The 19,750-nt window shown below is 33.2% G+C and overlaps 1 protein-coding gene across 1 annotated transcript in view; it reads left to right on the top strand.

The window, feature by feature from the left end:
* LOC115883956 (GTPase-activating Rap/Ran-GAP domain-like protein 3) overlaps positions 1–19,750 on the top strand; it is a 298,089-nt gene that overhangs the window by 191,603 nt on the left and 86,736 nt on the right. The window contains exon 10 of the mRNA XM_030902380.1: positions 12,395–12,543. Within this exon, the coding sequence (XP_030758240.1) occupies positions 12,395–12,543 (149 nt within the window). The remainder of the gene's footprint in view (positions 1–12,394; positions 12,544–19,750) is intronic.

A 19,750-nucleotide genomic window follows, 5' to 3' on the forward strand; every position in this document is an offset into this window, starting at 1 on the left:
CATACAGAGGTTAATATATTAAATGTTAAATTGTGTTTATACAAAAAATAATAAAAAAGGATATTATGGTAAAAATTTCCTCTTATAGCTTTTCCTTGAGTGTTCAATTTGTGGGCATTCCCGCTTGATGCCCCAACAGTAGTCAGCCATCATACTGACATCCCATCTGCCTTGATATCGCGCCTCCATAACCTTCAGATCTTGGTGAAATCGCTCGCCTTGTTCATCACTAACAGCACCAAGATTTTCTGGGAAGTTAGCAAGATGGCTATGTAAAAAATGCACTTTGATGCTCATGTTGGAACCAAGCTTCTTAAAGCTCTCCAAGAGTTGTTCAACAATTTCGATATAATTCGGGGCCCGTGTATTTCCTAGAAAGTCTTTAACAATGCTTTTGAAAGCCAACCAAGCATTCCTTTCAAGTTCGGTCATTGTTTCAGTGAAATGTTCATCTTTAATGAGTTGCCTAATCTGTGGACCATCAAACACACCAGCCTGTATCTTTTCATATGACAGGCTAGGGAATGCCGAAATGTTATACTTAAAGCAATCTCCTTCAATTGACAAAGCTTTCACAAATTGCTTCATGAGACCTAGTTTTATATGCAAAGGCGGAAATATAATGTTCTTTTTTTCTGTCAACAAGTGGCTGATTTAAAATGTTTGGATCACCAGATCTTAGATCAGACCTTGGCGGCCAGTTCGATTGCACCCAATGCTTCTCACGAGCTCTGCTGTCCCACATGCACAAAAACCAGGGATACTTGGTATATCCCCGTTGCTGGCCAAGTAGGAAACAGACCATTTTAAGGTCAACACAGATGATCCATTGGTGCCTGTTATATTGCAACAATTCAATGACTTTCTTTATATAGCCATATTCTTCGCGCAAATAAACTGAATGACCTATTGGGATTGAACCGTATAGATTAGTTTTGGATGACGCAATGTCACTCACAGCCCCACTCCTAGTTGAAGAAGCTTCGCCGTAATCGCCGGTAGGAGAGCAGAAGTGACTTCTGTGATTCGCATTCAATCCTGCGAAGCGTAGTCGCATGCACAACAACTGTAGGGAAAAAACTAGACGTGATAGGAAAAAAGAATTAGCATGTCAATTTACTTATAAAACAGCTTAAATATCGAACTCAACAGAAATTATTTTTCAAATTGTTCCCCAGTGTAATTTATAAATCCACAAAAAATATACTGAAACTATAATTTGTGAATCATATACAAGAAAGTTATGAAAAATGTGTAAATATATTTCTTAAAGTTAGTAATACATAAAAATGGAATTACTCAAAATATGTATTGTATAGTTATTTCAAAAGGATACGTACTTTATTTAAAAAAAATAATATTAGGTTCTTCAGACTATTTTTATAAGTTATACCAATTATAACATTCTTTGTTAAAAAATAAAATTTTAAATTGATCATTACTGACGTACCCAAGGCTTTCAGTGAATTATTATTAAATGTTCTTATCTATTCACTAAATTATAAATGAATGCAATATGTTAAAACAAATCATATTGCTTGAATATCATAAAAATCATGAATTCGCTTATATGAAATCATATTCTCTGATCTTCAAGGATTTTATACAACGGCATTAAGTATAAGAGGTAGTTTTAACGTTTGGTTGGTCTAGAACCCAACCCCCTTTTTTGTTGGTCCAACAGAAATAAATTTATATAATTCTACCAGAACATGATCTGTGTACAATTAGAATAAGTCATACTTTTTCAAATTAACTAATATCTTGAATAAAAATAATTTAATTATTATTTTACAAACAGAAACTTACTTCGCTTTACAAATATTAAAGTACAAATCTATTTGTATTTTTCAAGTTCTATATTATTAGTAAAGACAACAATAAAAAACTGAAGGTGGTGCGAAAATTGCATATTCAACAGATCGTTCAACAGTTTGTAAAAGTTCTCAAATAATTCAAAAATACATTGATTGTTGTTAGTTCCCAGTAGTTAGTACGCAAGAAAAAAATCATTTTGAAAACCATTGGATCTTTTCTGGGTTTTCTTTCCTGTAAATTTAATCTACTGCCTATGTTGCCATATTATCCAGAAATTATGTTTTTAACTAAAAACTAAAAAAAACAATTTTTTTTTAAATTCCGAATTTTCAATTTTTTTTTGGAAAAACAAAATAATAAAAATATGCTATGAAATATGTATGAAAGGCGGAATAGTTAATTTCTGCACGACATAAGCAAATATACATTATTTACGATCTTTTCTAAGTAGTTTCGTTCCAAAAAAAAGTGTTGTTAATAGTATTTTTGAATGCAAAAAACCGTGAGTGTTTGGGAAGGCTCGAATGGAAACTATTATGTTTTTGCAACGTTTCGCGACTTTATTGTCGCTGCTTCAGGCACCAACCTTGGATTAATGTATGTTTTGGTGCCTGAAGAAGCGACAATAAAGTCGCGAAACGTCACATAAACATAATTGTTTCTTTTCGAGCCTTCCCAAACACTCACGGTTATTTGCATTCAAAAATACTATTAACAACACTTTTTTTTGGAACGAAACTACTTAGAAAAGATCATAAATAATGTATATTTCCTTATGTCGTGCAGAAATTAACTATTCCGCCTTTCATACATATTCCATAGCATATTTTTATTATTTTGTGTTTCCAAAAAAAATTGAAAATTCGGAATTTTTTTAAAAAAAATTGTTTTTTTTTTTTAGTTTTTAGTTAAAAACATAATTTCTGGATAATATGGCAACATAGGCAGTAGATTAAATTTACAGGAAAGAAAACCCAGAAAAGATCCAATGGTTCTCAAAATTTTAGCAATAAAATCATTTTAGGAAATTTTCAATGTAAAATAACTCAGTTATTTTGGACTTATTTGAAAAACGATAAAGAGAAAATATGTTTCTTTTATCATGATCTACACCCTGAAAATATTTGCACTTATTTAAGAATAAACCTGTATGTAGGGTATTTGATTAGAAAAGAATCCGTTAAAGCTAGGTTTTTTAGACTAATTTTATAAGAAAAAACTCAGCTAAAATACTAAATATATAATTAGTGTCGTATTAAAAACTTTCATTGTATTATTATTAATTATTATATCATCATCTCTCCATTAAATTTATATGAATACAACATGTTAAAACAGGTATTCATACAGACTGTTTAGAAACAGGTCTTTTGTTTAAAAACTGCATGTAAATTATCAATTTTGGATATACGGCTTTTCGATTATAAAGGCATATCTAATTCAAATAAATTTTAAGAATTTTAATTTATTATAATATATAGCGATGGGAACTATCGAATGAATTAGACTATCGAATGGTTACTGAATGAATGATTTCAACTATCGAATGGTTTTATTCGAATAAAATCATTCATTCATTTGTATACAAAAGCATATGTGACAACCTCGCCATGCGACTAAATGGTTATCGTTGCGCCACGACTATCGAATGCTTTTGATAAATAAAATTTAGTATTCGTTTGATTTTTGTATGCGTCAGTGCTAATGCACTGACTTATAAAAATTTGGAAGAACTAATAATTTAGTTCTTCCAAATTTTTATAACTTTGCCTTGTAAATACTATACTATTTTTGCGTTTATTAAAATATTTAAAATACTAAAATAGTATTTTTTTTTAATTGACGATTGTGTGCGAAGTGGTCAAAATTTTTCCGAAAATTTGTGTGATTTTCCGTAGCCCGATCTTTCAATTATTTAATTTTATATGGTATATTATGGTTAGGTTAGATTGCATTTTTTTAATGGGAAATTTTGAGAAGTAGCAATTTTTAAGAGAGATGAGATGAACTTACAATTAATCTTAAAAATACATATTTGTATCTTAGATGTTTTAATAATATGAATTAGTTGAACTTAATAATCATATTTAAGTAAGTGGTTAAGTAAATAGTTATCGAACTCAAATTTTGGGGTGAGAAAATTAAATTGAAAGTTTTACACGTGCCAATTTAAAAAAAAAGTTAACAATGTTTGTATTTTGTTTATGCTAATTCTCTTACATGTAGTTTTTTGCGAAGAAATATTTCATTTATATTTTCAAGTAAATGCCAGCATAAGTAAATATTATTTTTAAATAGTAATATAAAGTAATAAAAACTAATATAAAAAAATTTGATTTCTAATTTTTTATTTATATTTTCCTTCCATTACACTGCATGCTTAGAAAATTAATAAATGTTTATATTTCATGATTTTAAAATTTGTGGTCAATATAACAAATTAGTTCTGTAATTATTATTATTTAATAAACCAACGTTGCCATTTAGAGCCTATATTATTTTTAAATAGGATCTAATATAAATACTTTTGACTTCTATTTGTTGTTTATATTTTGCTACTACTTAAAAAAAATTATATTATTAAATAATTGTAAATTTTGTTGTTAATAGGTATAACAAATTATTACTGTTATTATTATTTATTAAACCAGTCTTTGCTTAAAAACATTAAAAATCATTTTCCTACATCCAAAATAAAAAGTATTATTGCAGTGTAACAACAGAATATTAATAAAAAAATGCAAAACATATAGACATACTATCCCTAACTAACTAATGCTAAAGAATAATATTCTTTGCTAATACCAACTAATACGAATATATGGCAACAGCGCCCTTCATAATATATTTTCTGTGTAAATACTAGCACCTCAATAAAAAAAATGTGTCCTTATCTTTATTTGACTCCGCAAAAAATCAAAGATGCCGGCTTCTTTCATAGCATTGCCACCGACCGCTGTCGGGTTTATTAAAATCGATCCTGACGAATAAATAAATTTGATAAATGAATGAATTTTATAATTGAATGGTTTTTGCTACCGAATTACTAGAATACAATATTTCAAGGCAGATGACGCATCTATTCGATAATTTTTATTCGAATAGTTTTCAACGAATGTTTTCTTACTAGCTATCGAATTATTCGAATGAATTGCAACTATAGAATGTTTCTATAGTATTCATTCGATAGTTCCTACTACTAATAATATAATTATAAGAACATTTTATCTGCGGACCCTTATAACAAATCATAATATTTTAATTTAATTAACTAATTCCTTCTACAAAATTAATTTAAAAATTATATTCAAAATATCAGAAAATATCTTCTTCTCCTTCTTCTTCGTACGTTAGGACCAAGTCCTGTGTTTTCTTCAATGGTTCCCTAAGAAGAGTTGGCATGAAGAAGGCCATCTTATAGGTGGTCGTGCGGCGACTTTTTAAAAGGTTAGAAAAAATTATAAAAAAGGATATTAAAAATTAAAAAGAAAACCGCAGCGTACAGCTGCTCTTCGTCTGGTGAACAATAGGTGTAGGTTCATTTAATTATTTTTGCATATTGTTGGGCACCACTTAATTTAAGCCAAGTTAAAGTGATATTTAAAAAATTAAGAAAATTACCACAAGCTAAAGATGTTCAGTAATGATATATCTCAAATTAAAACAGCAAAATTTAATAAAAAAAACTATGTACATTTATTAATAATTAAATACCTCCAGTTTGAAAGTGAATAAAAAAGGTCTTTAAAAGAAATACAATAAATTAATGTTATCTTGATATATCGAAACTTAAATATTACTAAATATAAATTACTAAACGTAATCGTTTATTTAAGTTTCATTAAAAAGGTTTCAATATAAAGTAAATTTCAGTAGAAAGTTAAAAAAAGGCAAAAAGATTCTAAAGCAAAACGTAAATGAGTACTTAGCTTTTGCTCTGAAGCTGTAGTCAATCAGTGTTGATTTCGTATCGTACTTGGGCCCATATCCATTACGTAACTGCTTCAAACCATCAGAAAACTTGGAAATTTGAGCAAAAAAAGGGGGAAACTCGCCAATTCACACCAGCCTCCAACAGGGAACCTTCACGGAACCATTCATAAAAACCCAAAACTGCTCAAAATCTTCGGCTCAAAAAAAACTATTGCTGTGTTCTTAAAAAAAACTCCTCCAAAATCTACTCCAATAAAAACTCCCAAAATGTCAAATCTTCCCCTTAAGTTGGTAAGAGACACATTCGCTGGGCTATTCTCCGCCACAAACGATGTACAAAAAAACTTCTCTGGGAAGGTGAAAACCACCTGGGAAGGTGACTTCTCACCAGTGCAGTGGTCGAAATGGAAGTGTCGAAAAATCCGAATAAAACGTTAAAGTTCTGCCAGAAATTATCTTTTGAAGACAAAAAATCAACACACACCAAACTGTGCTCGAAATAAGGAAATTTCAGGAAAGTTATTAATAACATTTAAAGAATAATTCTAACGATTAATATAAATGGCCACCCTGCGCCACCATATTGAACGGCATTCACGGTACTACCAAAATTGCAGCGGTACCGACTAGGGATGGGCATTATTTGCTTAAATTCTGCTAGAGATGTAGCGCAAAAATAATAAATTATTTTAGGCTGCTACAGTCGTCGCGGCGGTCGAGGAGTGTTGGGTCTTATATCCTTAGCAATTTTCGCTAATCGGTCGTTTGGCGTCCTGTCCACATGGTCTCTCCACTCTCTTCTCCTGTTTCTTGCCCATCTTACTACATCTTGTATTTCACATGTTTCTCTTATATTCTCACTTCTTTTCCGGTCATACGAGGTATATCCTGTAGTTGATCTAAGCGTTAGCATTTCTGTTATTCTCAGGAGCCGTTTTGTTGTTGTGTTCTATGCTCTAGTTTTTATCGCATGTCATAACCGGTCTCACGCAAGCCTTATAAAAACTTTGCTTCTGATGCTCATATAATTATTTCGCCAAATTATATCCCTTAAATATCCTGATATTAATGATGCCTTTGGGGTTTTTACTGCCTCTTTGAGATTCCGAGTGCTTGTTATATTTACCCCTAGATATTTAAATGACATCACTTGTTCTACAAGATTTATATGATTATATTATATTTTTTTATTTTCATATTTCATTTCATATTATATATGATAAAATAAAACTTGAAAATTGTTACACAAACAAAAAGTACTATACTTTCCAAATCCGCAACTCTCAGTAAAGTCAATATTTATGAAGTCGCTAAGAAAATTGCATAGTAAACAGTGTCTAAACTTCTCAAATAATTCAAAAAGAATATTAACAACACTTGTTTTCGAACGAAACAAGTTAGAATATATCGCGCAGAAACTAACTATTCCGCATTTCCCGCCTTGCAATTACCGCAAATTAGGACAGTAATCTCAGCAAAAGTATCGCGCAAAATATTGTAGAGATACGCAAGAGAAATCAGATGGGAATTTCCCTTTACTGCATTTTTTATACATACGTACTATTTACTGGCTTACATTTGGAATGGATATTGGGATTTATTCTGATTTTACGTACTTTTCATAGTAATATAGTTGTTAATATTGTTAGTTAGTTTCATAGTTCTTAAAATAGGAGAACGATATCTACATACATTAATTATTTTCTTTTTTCTTTTAATGAAAATTTATTGTTAAATTACTAAAAGTTTATTTTTATTAGACTGTTTATGTACAAAGACATATGCAGGGTTAAAACAGAAGAAAAATAACTCAAAGTCTCGGTTTCTTCTTCCGCTTTTAACTTATAAACCAGTTCTCTTTAGGAATAATGGACGTCTTTTTATATTTCATATACATTTCATTTTTTATTGCATGTTTAAATTATCTGTACGATTTTATGAATTTTGGCATCAAACACCTTATACTGAACATAACCGTTTTGAGACAAAACATATTTAAAATTCTTGGAGAAAAAAAACTGCTTGTCAAAAAAAATTGTGTACCCTAAATGTCAAATTTAATATTACAACAACCACTGAGACATAAAGAGAAGATATGTGGCTATCTATTTCAAAAATTAAATTGTTGAATGTCATATAATATTGGCTGGAGCTGTCATGGAATAGAGAGATTTAAAAATTATCATAAATCATCTTTTTTAAATGGATACCCATATTTTTTATTTCACTAGTAAAGAGATTCTTCAATTCGTTACTTCTTTATTATACATGTTCCTATACCTAAAATAAATAGTCTTTAAGTTATTTAAGCCAAATGTCTTCTCTTTGTATCACAGTGATTGTGGTAATCACTAAATTTGACGTTTAAGCTATACAAGTTTTTTTGAGAGGCAGTTTTTTCCTTCAAAAATTTTATTTTTTTTCTCAATAATAGTTAATGTTAGGTATAGAGTGTTTGATATAAAAATTCATAAAATTTTAGAGAGAATTTAAATATGTAATAGAAAATGGTGGTACCCATTTAAAAAAAGAAAGTTACTGTCAACTTCCGGTATGTCCGGAAGAACCGCCATATTGAAAATATATTTAATCACTAGATTTCATTGTGAAACAATGATGTGTAAAATATCACCGATCTAAATATTGTTGTTCTCTAGAAACTTCTAATGAACGATCAGTCTGGGACACCCTGTATACCTAGTCTGTTACCGAACCTGCTTACAAATCTGATCTAATAATAATTTGAATTTAAAGATATGCTATAGAGGTTTTTCGATATAGTTCACTACAATGTTAACAAATTGTTAGTTTGTTCTGTTGACAATTATATTAATGTTATGAACATCAGTTCGAAACAAGAGGGGTTAAACAGTACGATAATTCGCTGGTTTTGGGAAATGATCTCGACACGAACAGCAGAGGCTGAGATAGGTACCAAAACTGTAGTTGTTAAAACAACGCAAGGAACTCCACAAGGTGGAGTGACCTCCCCCCTACTGTGGAGCTTGGTAGTGGATGAACTACTGGAAGAATTAACTCTAGCGGGAATACACTGCATAGGGTATGCAGATGACATAGTCATCATTGCACGGAGGAAACATGAAGGCACCCTGTGTGATATTATCCAAAGAGGACTCCGCATCGCTGATGAATGAATGATGGTGCAGGACTGTCGGGCTGAGTATTAACTCAGATAAAACCGCAGTAGTCCCATTCACCAGAAAGCGAAGTTTGAAAAACTTGAAAAGAATCCATCTAGATGGAAAGGAAATACTGCCATCACAGGAAGTGAAATATCTGGGAATAACCCTGTATAGTAAACTTCTCTGGAACAGGCATATTAAGAACATTACCAGCAAAGCCACAAAGGCTCTCATGATATGCAGAAGACTGGCGGGAAATAGGTGGAGCTGCGTCCCTAACATTTTGCGCTGGATGTATACCATGACAGTAAGACCCATGATTACTTATGGAGCAGTTGCTTGGTATACAAAACTAGAGCAACGTACAGCAAGGCAAAACCTGTGCAAAGTACAGAAACTGGCATGTATCTGCATCACAGGTGCCATGAGAACATGTCCAACAGCAGCAATGGAGGTCATTCTAGACCTAACACCACTGCACATTGTCGTCGGTAGTTATGCCAATGCGACAATGATTAGAATGGTTACTGACGGAAACAGTACTGGGAGAATATTCAGGTCAGGGGCTTGGAACACCCTCAAAAAGAAAATTCCACTTCTCCAACTCCCAGTGGATGACATACCAATAATTTACAACTTTGAGAAACACCTCACTGTAGTATTGAGTAATAAAAAGGATTGGAAGAAAGAAACGCTTACTCAGCATATAAAAGACCATACCATTACGTGGTATACTGATGCCTCCAAAACCAAAGCAGGGACAGGGATAGGAGTATTTGGGCCGAAAACTGAATACTCCGAACCAATGGGCACCTACCCCAGTATCCTTCAGGCTGAAATTTGCGCTATCGAAAGATGCGTACAATTTATCTTAGATAGGAACTATCGAAAACAGGAAATTGCCATCCTATCCGATAGTCAAGCAGCACTTAACGCGATCAACTCAGTAACCATCAATTCGAAGTTGGTCAAAGAATGCCTAGAGAAGCTCAACAAATTAGGCAAAGAAAATAAAGTCCTCCTACTCTGGGTGCCTGCTTACCAAGGGATAGAAGGCAATGAAAAAGCAAATGATCTAGCTAGAAAAGGGGCGAACACTCCACTAACTGGACCAGAACCGTTCTGTTTTCCAAACGGGAACCAACTGAAAGCGGAACTGAATAATCTGGAAGACTCCATCCGTAACTTAGAATGAGTGTCCTCCAACGGTCTAAGACACTCGAAAAAGTTCCTCAGAACTTATGACCGAGAAAAATCAAAGGTTTTCCTTGATTCAAGTAAAAACAATCTTCGGATTGTCACGGGGTTTCTAACAGGACACTGTCTCCTCAACGAACACCTCAGTAGGCTGAAACTGAGAAACAACGGCGAATGCAGATTTTGTGGGGAAAATGGAGAAACACCAGAACACCTTATCACTGAGTGCGCCGAGACGACGACCATTCGTGCCATGAACCTTGGTACGTCTGATGTCGAGGATGGAGAGCTGGCCTCTGTGGAGCCGTCTCAGATACTGGCTTTTGTTAAAGCCCTGAGACTGTATGGTTATAACTCGTTATAACTCAAGAAAGGGGAACACACAATAGATCTATAAGGTCGCGGTGATTAACTCCCCTCCTAAACATTCTACATTCTACATCAGTTCGAAATTTTATTTTATTGTAAACGTATGAATGTACACTGCTATAGTTAGACCAATCATCACCTATAGAGCACTAGTATGGTGGGAAGCGGTACTTAAAGAGACTAATAGAAAAAGCCTCACAAAGGTACAGCGATTAGCAGTTCTAGATACAACTATAGCAAGGAACAATACAGCGCTAGCTGCTCTAGAAGCAATTCTGGGTTTGTAATCAATCGACAGGCTCGTGAAGGATCTGGCCGCTAAGAATGCCCTAAGATTAAGGGAATCCAATCTGTGGAACCAGACCAACTACGGTCACTCGTGGATATTGCCAGTGATAGGGAAAATCATGGTGAACACGAGTCCACATCTGCTAGACCAGAAAACGGACTATATGCTCACAAAACATGATTTTGGAAAAAAGATAAGGATTCGCATCCCGACAAGAGAAGAATGGGAAAGCAACCGAGTAATGAACACTCAAGAGATAGCAGTCTACACAGATGCTTCCGAAACTTCAGGAGGCACAGGTATAGGCATCTTCTCGGAGGAAGTAGACATCCGACGATCTTTAAGGCTAGCGGATGATTGTAATGTGTTCTACAAGCAGAGGTTTACGCCATAAAGGAAGCGGCTAGTTGTATACGAGAGAAAATTGCTGATAGACCAATAGGGGATATAGTGATATACTCTGACAGCTTGGCCGCTTTAAGAAGCATCACCATGCAATCAATGAGATTGAAAACTGTGATGGAATGCCGAGAAGCACTGTCTTGGCTGCATCAGGGCGGGACTATTCTATGCTGGGTGCCAGGCCACAGCAATGTGGTGAGTAATCAGGAAGCATACAGACTCGCCAAAGACGGGGCCAGGGGAGAGGCCGTGGCAGATGACCCTCCGTGACGATCAACACACTGAAGGAAGCTATAGGAACTGCCATCAAGGCCTAGCAGCAAGAGACGTAGCAACACCGTGAGGACTGCGCTACAGTTCGAAGACTATGGCCAGTGTAGATAGCAAAAAGACAAAACAACTACTATAGCACAAAAAGAACTTAAGTACGCATAATAATAGGTGTCGTCACTGGAAACTGTCCCACTGGGGTAAACCTCGTGAGATGGAAAATTTCCACCGACGACTACTGCAGAGAATGCGGAATGCGGAGAGGAAGAAGAAACAATAGAGCACCTGCTGTACCACAGTCCGGCACTGGAATACCGACGCTTTAAAACTTTAGGGCAAGTTTTTTTGGAGGGACAGAAGCCAACATCAGCGACATCGGGAACTTTGCAATAAGCTGGAAGTGCTTTAACGCAAAGAAAGAATGAGAGGAAGGTTTGGTACAACAATAACAGGGGTATCGCAATGGGCTCAAGGCCTCTCCGAGTGAGGGATCAAACATGATCCCAAACCCCAGCAACCTAACCTAACCTAAACGTATGAAACTGTTTTAGTAGTAAGAATAGAGTAATATAGACAGAGAGCCCATGGAGATTAACTTTAACAGATTAACTGATGCAAAAAATTGTTTTTGTTGTTTATTAAAAGCTTGACGGTGTTAATAAATTAGTTTTAGGTTAATAAAATTCAAGCTCTCTGCAAATATTTTTTGATATGCTCAGTGAAACGTTGGTTTCACTGAATATAGCGTAATTAAACTTGAGTTTCCAGCTGTTATAACACCAAAGCTTCCAACTTCAACCGTGTAGTACATAATTGTGACCTGTTTTAAACATTTTATACGAAAATATTAAATTACGGCTATAAAACTTACGGATATAATATTCTTTTTATAAATCTATCATCAGATATAATATACAATATTATATACAATAAGAAAATTTTAAAAAATGTTGACGATATTTCATTTTTACAGACGATGCTAAATCGCAGAGCATTTTCTGACGTTTTGGCAGAAACACCGAGACATTCACGGTTGAAAGAAGACTCGCGCCAAATCGAATTTGTACGCATCGGACAGGCCTTAAAATTGGAAGCTATAGTACGAGGAGACGCACCCACAAGGTAAACAAACATATCATAACAAATATCAATAGCAGTGGCAAAAAAAACTTTTGAATAAATTTAAATATATTTTCGCCGATCCCCAAAAATATTCGTCAAAACTTGATATAAATAAAATGTCAAACAAAATAAAATTTTAAAGTTTATCTCGAGATCATAAACAATTCTAAATGGGATTGACACACTTCAATTAGTATGATTTTTGTCCGTAAACAAGTATAGAAATACGAATACGAAAGTTTTTTTATGCCACTCGTTCACTAAATGTTTTTAAGGATCTAATTTAGATATAAATGTGAAAGTTTCATCTAAATTTATTTTCGGGTGTACTTTTTTTAAATATTTTTTACTTTCTGGCGTTCTTATGTATGATTTCATAAACGACTAAAATTAGATATATGAAATTATACAGGGTGGCCCATCGAAAACGTTCTGCCTTAACGACCAGGGTAATTTTTTTTTCAGAAAATTCAAAATCACGTCAATTTTGTTTGTGAGGGGGACAATTTTTGCCCCAAAAATGATTTCAAAATCTTCAACCCTCTAAGCAGGGGTGTCATCCCCCAATTTTTTTTTAAATGAGAAGGTGGGTCAAGTGGTACCGCATTGAAAAGGGCTTTCTATTCTCTATACTTTCCCGCTTTGTTTTTGAAAATCGGTCGAGCCATTGAGAAAATATGAAGGATTGAAATTTGAAAAGTTTATTTAAACATTTATCAGAGTAAATGATAAGGATAAATTCTTCGACCAATTTGCTGTTTTTTCTTATTATTTCTAGATTTTTACGCATTTTTTTACTTGCCACAAGGATGAAGGGTTAGGTAGAGTGTACTTTCTTTTTGAAAGGTGTAGTTAATTGGCACAACTGTCGGTACTGGGCTGAGGACAACCTCAGGGTTTTTCACGAGGTGCACACACAATATCCTAAGAAATTGAACGTGTGGGCTGGTATTTTTAGAAACTCTATTGTGAGTCCTTTTTTTCTTCCTGGAAATCTAACAGGTGATATGTACCTGGATTTACTGGAAAATACCATCGACCCAGTCTTAACTGTCATCAAAGAGAACAATCCTGGATACGTTGAAGCGGAATTAATATTTCAACAAGACGGTGCACCTCCACATTACTCTCAAAATGTGCGTAATTATTTAAACAATAACTTTCCCGTTCGATGGATAGGACGAAGGGGTGCAATTGAGTGGCCTCCCCGGTCACCCGACTTGACTCCTTTAATCTTTTTTCTATGGGGACACATAAAAAGTAAAGTGTATAGCACCTCACCCGCCTCATTAGAAGACCTGCAAAGACGAATTATTGATGTTTGTTGCGAAGTGACCCCGCAAGTTCTTCAGAATGTTCTAGAACGGGTTGAAAATAATTTGTATTACTGTATGGAGGTTGACGGGCAACATTTTCAGCATTTTCTTCATTAATAAGATATATTTTTTTAATTAATTCAATTTATGCGTTTTTTGCAAAAAAAAATTTTCAAATTTCAGTCTTTCATATTTTCAAAATAACTCGACCGATTTTTAAAAACGAAGCGGGGAAATATAGAGAATAGAAGGCCCTTTTCATTGCGATGCCACTTGACCCCATTTCCCGTTTGAAAAAAGTTGGGGGAGGACACCCCCGCTTAGAGGGTTGAAGATTTTGCAATCATTTTTGGGGCAAAAGTTGTCCCCCTCACAAACAAAATTGACGTGTTTTTGGATTTTTCGAAAAAAAAATACCCTGGCTGTTATGCCTTGCGGAACGTTTTTGATGGGCCACCCTGTTTTTAAATTCTACATGAAATTCATCACATTTTATGTAGAATTTAAAAATCTTAGAATTTAAATGGTGGCCTTTTTAAAATAAGCAAATTGACAGCCCCTTTAGATTAAATCGTAAGTGTCAGAATGTGAAGAATATTTTTGAACGCCTAAAAATATCCATAATCTAAAATATTCAAATTTGTATCTATCCTAGATACTAAAAGACTTTAAATTGACCTGTTGAGCGAGAAATACTGTACAGTGTGACCTATTTTTTGTGTGTATTATCGGATTTCTTGTTTATGAGTAAAGATGCGGTTTTTATATCATTTTGCGAATTTTTTATGACACTAAAGATGCTACACAGAGATTTGTCTTAGCCTTCTTAGTTCCTGAAATACAAGGCAAATTTGAAAATTTTGCATTTTCCGACCCCCTTCGTATCTCTGTTATAACTTAGTCAAAAAGTGAAAATTGAGTTCCGTAGAGATTTTCACATAGAATCCAGTGTAACTAGTTTTTTTTGTCAGGAGTTCTCCAACATTTTACCAATAATTTGATATTCATATAAATTTTTTCTCAAGTTATCTCAAAGTACCAAGTTTGAATCACTCTGTCCATATCCATAAAATGACCGGATTTCTCTGGATATCTGAGGATTTTTGTGAATGTCCGCGGAATTTTTTGGATTTATTTATCAAAAATGGATTTCTGGTGTACTTACCAAATTTTGCCAGCTGTTTACCCCTCGTGTGATGGTACAGAACACACAAAGATGGGAAAAGTTTTATTACTACCGAGAGATTAAAAAGTTCACTGAAGCACTATTACAACTATTATATGATCTAAATCTAGAGTCAGAAATGAAACTTTACGGGTCCGGTGAACTATCCTGACACACGATTTTTGCATTTTTCTTTTTTTTATCATAAAGTAACCATTTTTAGTAGTAGTTTTAAATAAAAATAAATGGAGATTATGCACAGAATTTTAAAATATTGTAATTTAATTTTAGTAGTTTTTGACACATATTTGACGTTATGGAGAATTTTCACACATGATTTAACATGACAGCGTGCAGCGTCAGAAGGAAAAGCAATGTTGCCACTTCCACTGAATTTTCTTTTTCTGTTTTTTATTTTATTTTGAGAAAATAGTCATTTTTAATAATAAAAATGCGTTGGTAATATGTGAATGGGAAAACTAAAAAAACAACAAAAGAATGAAACAAAAGCAATCAAAACACGCTTAAGCAACCAACCCCACCAAATAACCACCTAACCAATTCATTAACGCCCCCCAAATAACCAGGCTAACCACTGCATTAACACCCTCCAAATAACCAGGCTAACCTAATTGTGCCTAATGACAAAACTTCATTGATTACGCGTCGAAAAATAGTATATATTTAAAAAACTTATATTTTCCTAAAACCTGAAAAATCCGCAAATTTTATTTCAGAAATTGCTTTAAAATAATCCACACTAACGAATAAGCTACTAGACAGCGTTCAATTTTTGTTGCACTAAAGTGATAGCTTACCCTAATTCTTATTAAAAGAAACATTTTAAAACATATGACGTCATTTTTTTCCCTAAAAAAAAGATGCATGAATTTCCGGATAATTTACTAGCTGATCTGCCAACCATATATCAATTCGCAATATTTGTCAAAACTCGACCTTCACTACTGTCAGCGTAAACATAGAAACGGATATAAACAAGTCCGCGACTCTTTCATTATCAGTTATGGAATTTGCTATAAAAATAAAATAACAACATTTTTAAGAATGCCTTTTTTATGTGAAACGTGTTTTTTTTACATCAGATTTTAGTCAAATAATCCAAGAAATTCATTTTAAGGTAACATAAGGTTCATTTTCTAGGAAAAATCGTGTGTCAGGATAGTTCACCGAAGCCAAACTTTACTATTTCAATGCAATAAAATTTACATTGCAAATTATTAAACTCAAACTCAGTAAATAACATTTTTTTAAATATTATCTTATATCTAAAAACAAAAAATATTATATTAAAAGTGATTAGGTATATACCGATCTGTGATTAATTCATGCGCTTAAATTAAATATCAAATATATTAAAAAGAGATAAAATTTAGGTTGATATATTTCTTCTATGCGGTATTTCCGGATTTTGCATCAAAATTTCAAACTGCACAAGTATGTGTTTACGAAAAATGTTGCATCTAGGGTTGGAACGTTATTTTTCATAATTAGTTGCGCATTTTATTAGGGCTGTAATAGATTTAAAAAAAACAGAAATGAGCATTGCTGAACAGCTTAGATGTATGATCTTCTTTTATCATTGTATTTCTCGTACAAAGCGGCAACACGGTATGCCGCTTTTTATTTTGCCTTTCTGTCTGTCAACTAGCCTAAAGGGCGGGGCAAAAGCCTAACGTTCAGAACATAAAAAAAAGTTTAAAAAAAGAATTATTAGGCATTATAATACTACTCCATCTAGCTCAATTGATGGTCACATCAGATTTAAAAAGCTTACGCCAAATACCTATAACACTTTTATCTACTAACGTTTGTAGAAAAATGCCATTGTCTGGAACTAAGTATAGAATCAATCATCTCAGTAAAGAATCATTAAATTTGGACAAGAAAATTATCTTTCTTTTTAAATGTTTTGTTATTTAAGTGAACCCAAAATGATTAAAGTTGTTTTTATTTGTTTGGATGTCGATGAAAATAAAACTCAGTTTTTGTTATTTAGTGCCTTGCTCGACATTTCCACAAATACAAGTCAATACATTTGTTGAAACGTCGGCGTCGGTCGACCAAGCGGTAAATAAAAAAAGAGTTTTATTTTGACCCTTATCCAAACAAATAAAAACAAATTTAATTTTCTTTTAAATGTGCCCAATAAGTACCGGGTAGCCAACTAAGAATGGACGCCGGCTGTATCTCGGAAACTACTTATCGTATAACTTTGGGAAAAAAATCTAATAAGTAAATCAACCAAGAGAAATCGCTGGAAATTATTTTCAAGTTCGAAATATGTCCGCTAGGGAGCGTTTCTCTGATAGCCAATCAGAAAACAGGGGTTTTCTCAAAAATATGCAGGTACAGGTATTTTAAATATTACTATTGTTATCATCAAGAAATTTGTAATTTTTTTGCTAGGTATATAGTATTTTGGTCTATCTCATAAAATAAAGTGGTGGGGGAAGGTTAAACTTGCTTTTATTAAAATAAGGATAATTCTGTGTGGTTTGGGTTACCCGATTTACATAAACTAGGTCTCGTTTAAAAGAGCGTTTCTTTCTTAATGATCTCCAGTATAAATGTTGTTTCCATAATTTTTTTAGTGGTAGCTAGAGGACGCTGTTTAACATCATAACATATATTGCGCTTTGGTATAAAAAATTTAAATAGGAGGCTATATTTCTCTTTGCACAGTTAAATAGAGCACAAAATTTTCAAAATATCAGCGTAAACCGCAACTTTTTATCTTCTCTCTAACCGGAGATATTAGGAGAATAAATCATGTTAGGATGCCGCTTAGGATTACACAGGGTGTCCCAGAAATAAGTGCAAATATTTTAAGGGGTGGTAGATCTCGATAAAAGAAACATATTTTCTCTTTACCGTTTTTCAAATAAGTCCAAAATAACCGAGTTATTTTACTTTGAAAATTTCCAAAAAAAAATATTTTTTGCTAAAATTTTGAGAACCACTGGATCTTTTCTGAAATTTCTTTCTTGTAAATTTAATCTAATACCTATGTTACCATATTATCAAGAAATTATGTTTTTTAACTAAGAACTAAAAAAAAACAAAAAAATTTTGAAAAAATTTCGAATTTTAAAAATTTTTTTTTGCGAAAAAAACTTCATATGCGTGTTTCTGGGGTTAAATTATACTACCAGCTAAAATATTTGCACTTATTTCTGGGACACCCTGTATAGTCTAAAAATTATAGTAGTAGGCTAGGAAACAAAAAAAGCTAAATTGGTTACGTCAAAATATCAAAACGTTTAACTTCAGTTTCTATGCTTCCGAATTTCGGGCGTTTTCTTACAAAAAATGACGTCATAAATATTTAAACGTGTTTATGTAATGTTATCATCCATCCATATAATTTTTACGAATTTCTTGGTTAATTATACGTAGGTTTCTCAGACTCAAATGTCCGAAAGTCGGACAATCAATAATTTTATTAAAATTTCTAGGAATTTTGTGCCGCCATATTGCTTTTAACAGAAAACGGCCGAATTTCGTATGGCCAAAAACTAGGGGTTTGGCTAATTGTAACGACATATAGTTATTAATCCCAATTCGTCCTTGATTTCACTTGTTTTCTTGTTTTACCTGTTGTTTGTGTTATATTATAAAGTTTATATCGTTTGGGTCACTTTTCATATAGCACTGAAGATGCGAATCTTAACAATATGCACTACTGGTCCTAATCTACCTTTGATGCAAGTAGTTCAGCACCAAGACCGTTGGTCGGTAAATGTTTAGGCAGAAATTCTAGGATGGCAAATCATTGGACTTTTTTAATTATCTGAATGAAATGAATTATCCATAATTTCTAAGAAATGATAAAATTGCATTTGTTGCAATTTCATCAGCATGAATGGAGTGATGCAGTTGTGACGCTTATTTTGCTATGAATGTGTGAGGCTTCTTGGATACCACTTACTTTAATAGATAGAGACGCTGGAGCGGCATATTTCCATGGCCATCTAGGTCACCGGATTCAATATGCCTGGGTTTTAATTTATGGGGTTGAATCAAGAACGAACATGGATATATAATAATTAAATGGTATTAAAATGAAATTAAAATATATGTTTTGACATTTTGACGTAACGAATTTACCTCTTTTTGTATTCTAACCTACTACTATAATTTTTAGACCATATAATCCTAAGCGGCAGCCTAACATGATTTGTTCTCTTAATATCTCCGGTTAGAAAGAATATAGAAAGTTGCGGTTTGCGCTGATACTTTGGAAATGTTGTGCTCTATTTAACTATGAAAAGAGAAATATAGCCTCCTATTTAATTTTTTTGTGCAAAAACGCAATATCTGTTATGATGTCAAACAGCGCCCTCTAGCTACAACGAAAAAAATTATGGAAACAACATTTATACTGGAGATCATTAAGGAAGAAACGCTCTTTCAAACGAGCCCTAGTTTGTCTAAATCGGGTAACCCAAACCAGAGTTATCCTTATTTTAATAAAAGCAAGTTTAACCTTCCCCCACCACTTTATTTTATGAGATAGACCAAAATACTCTATATCAAAAAAAAAATACAAATTTCTTGATGATTACAGTAGTAATATTTAAAATACCTATTCACCTGCATATTTTTGAGAAAACCCCTGTTTTCTGATTGGCTATCAGAGAAACGCCCCCTAGCGGACATATTTCGAACTTGAAAATAATTTCCAGCGATTTGTCTTGGTCGATTT

This window comes from Sitophilus oryzae, unplaced genomic scaffold, assembly GCF_002938485.1.
Source record: "Sitophilus oryzae breed Bouriz unplaced genomic scaffold, Soryzae_2.0 scaffold_2006_pilon_pilon, whole genome shotgun sequence".
Taxonomy (NCBI): domain Eukaryota; kingdom Metazoa; phylum Arthropoda; class Insecta; order Coleoptera; family Curculionidae; genus Sitophilus; species Sitophilus oryzae.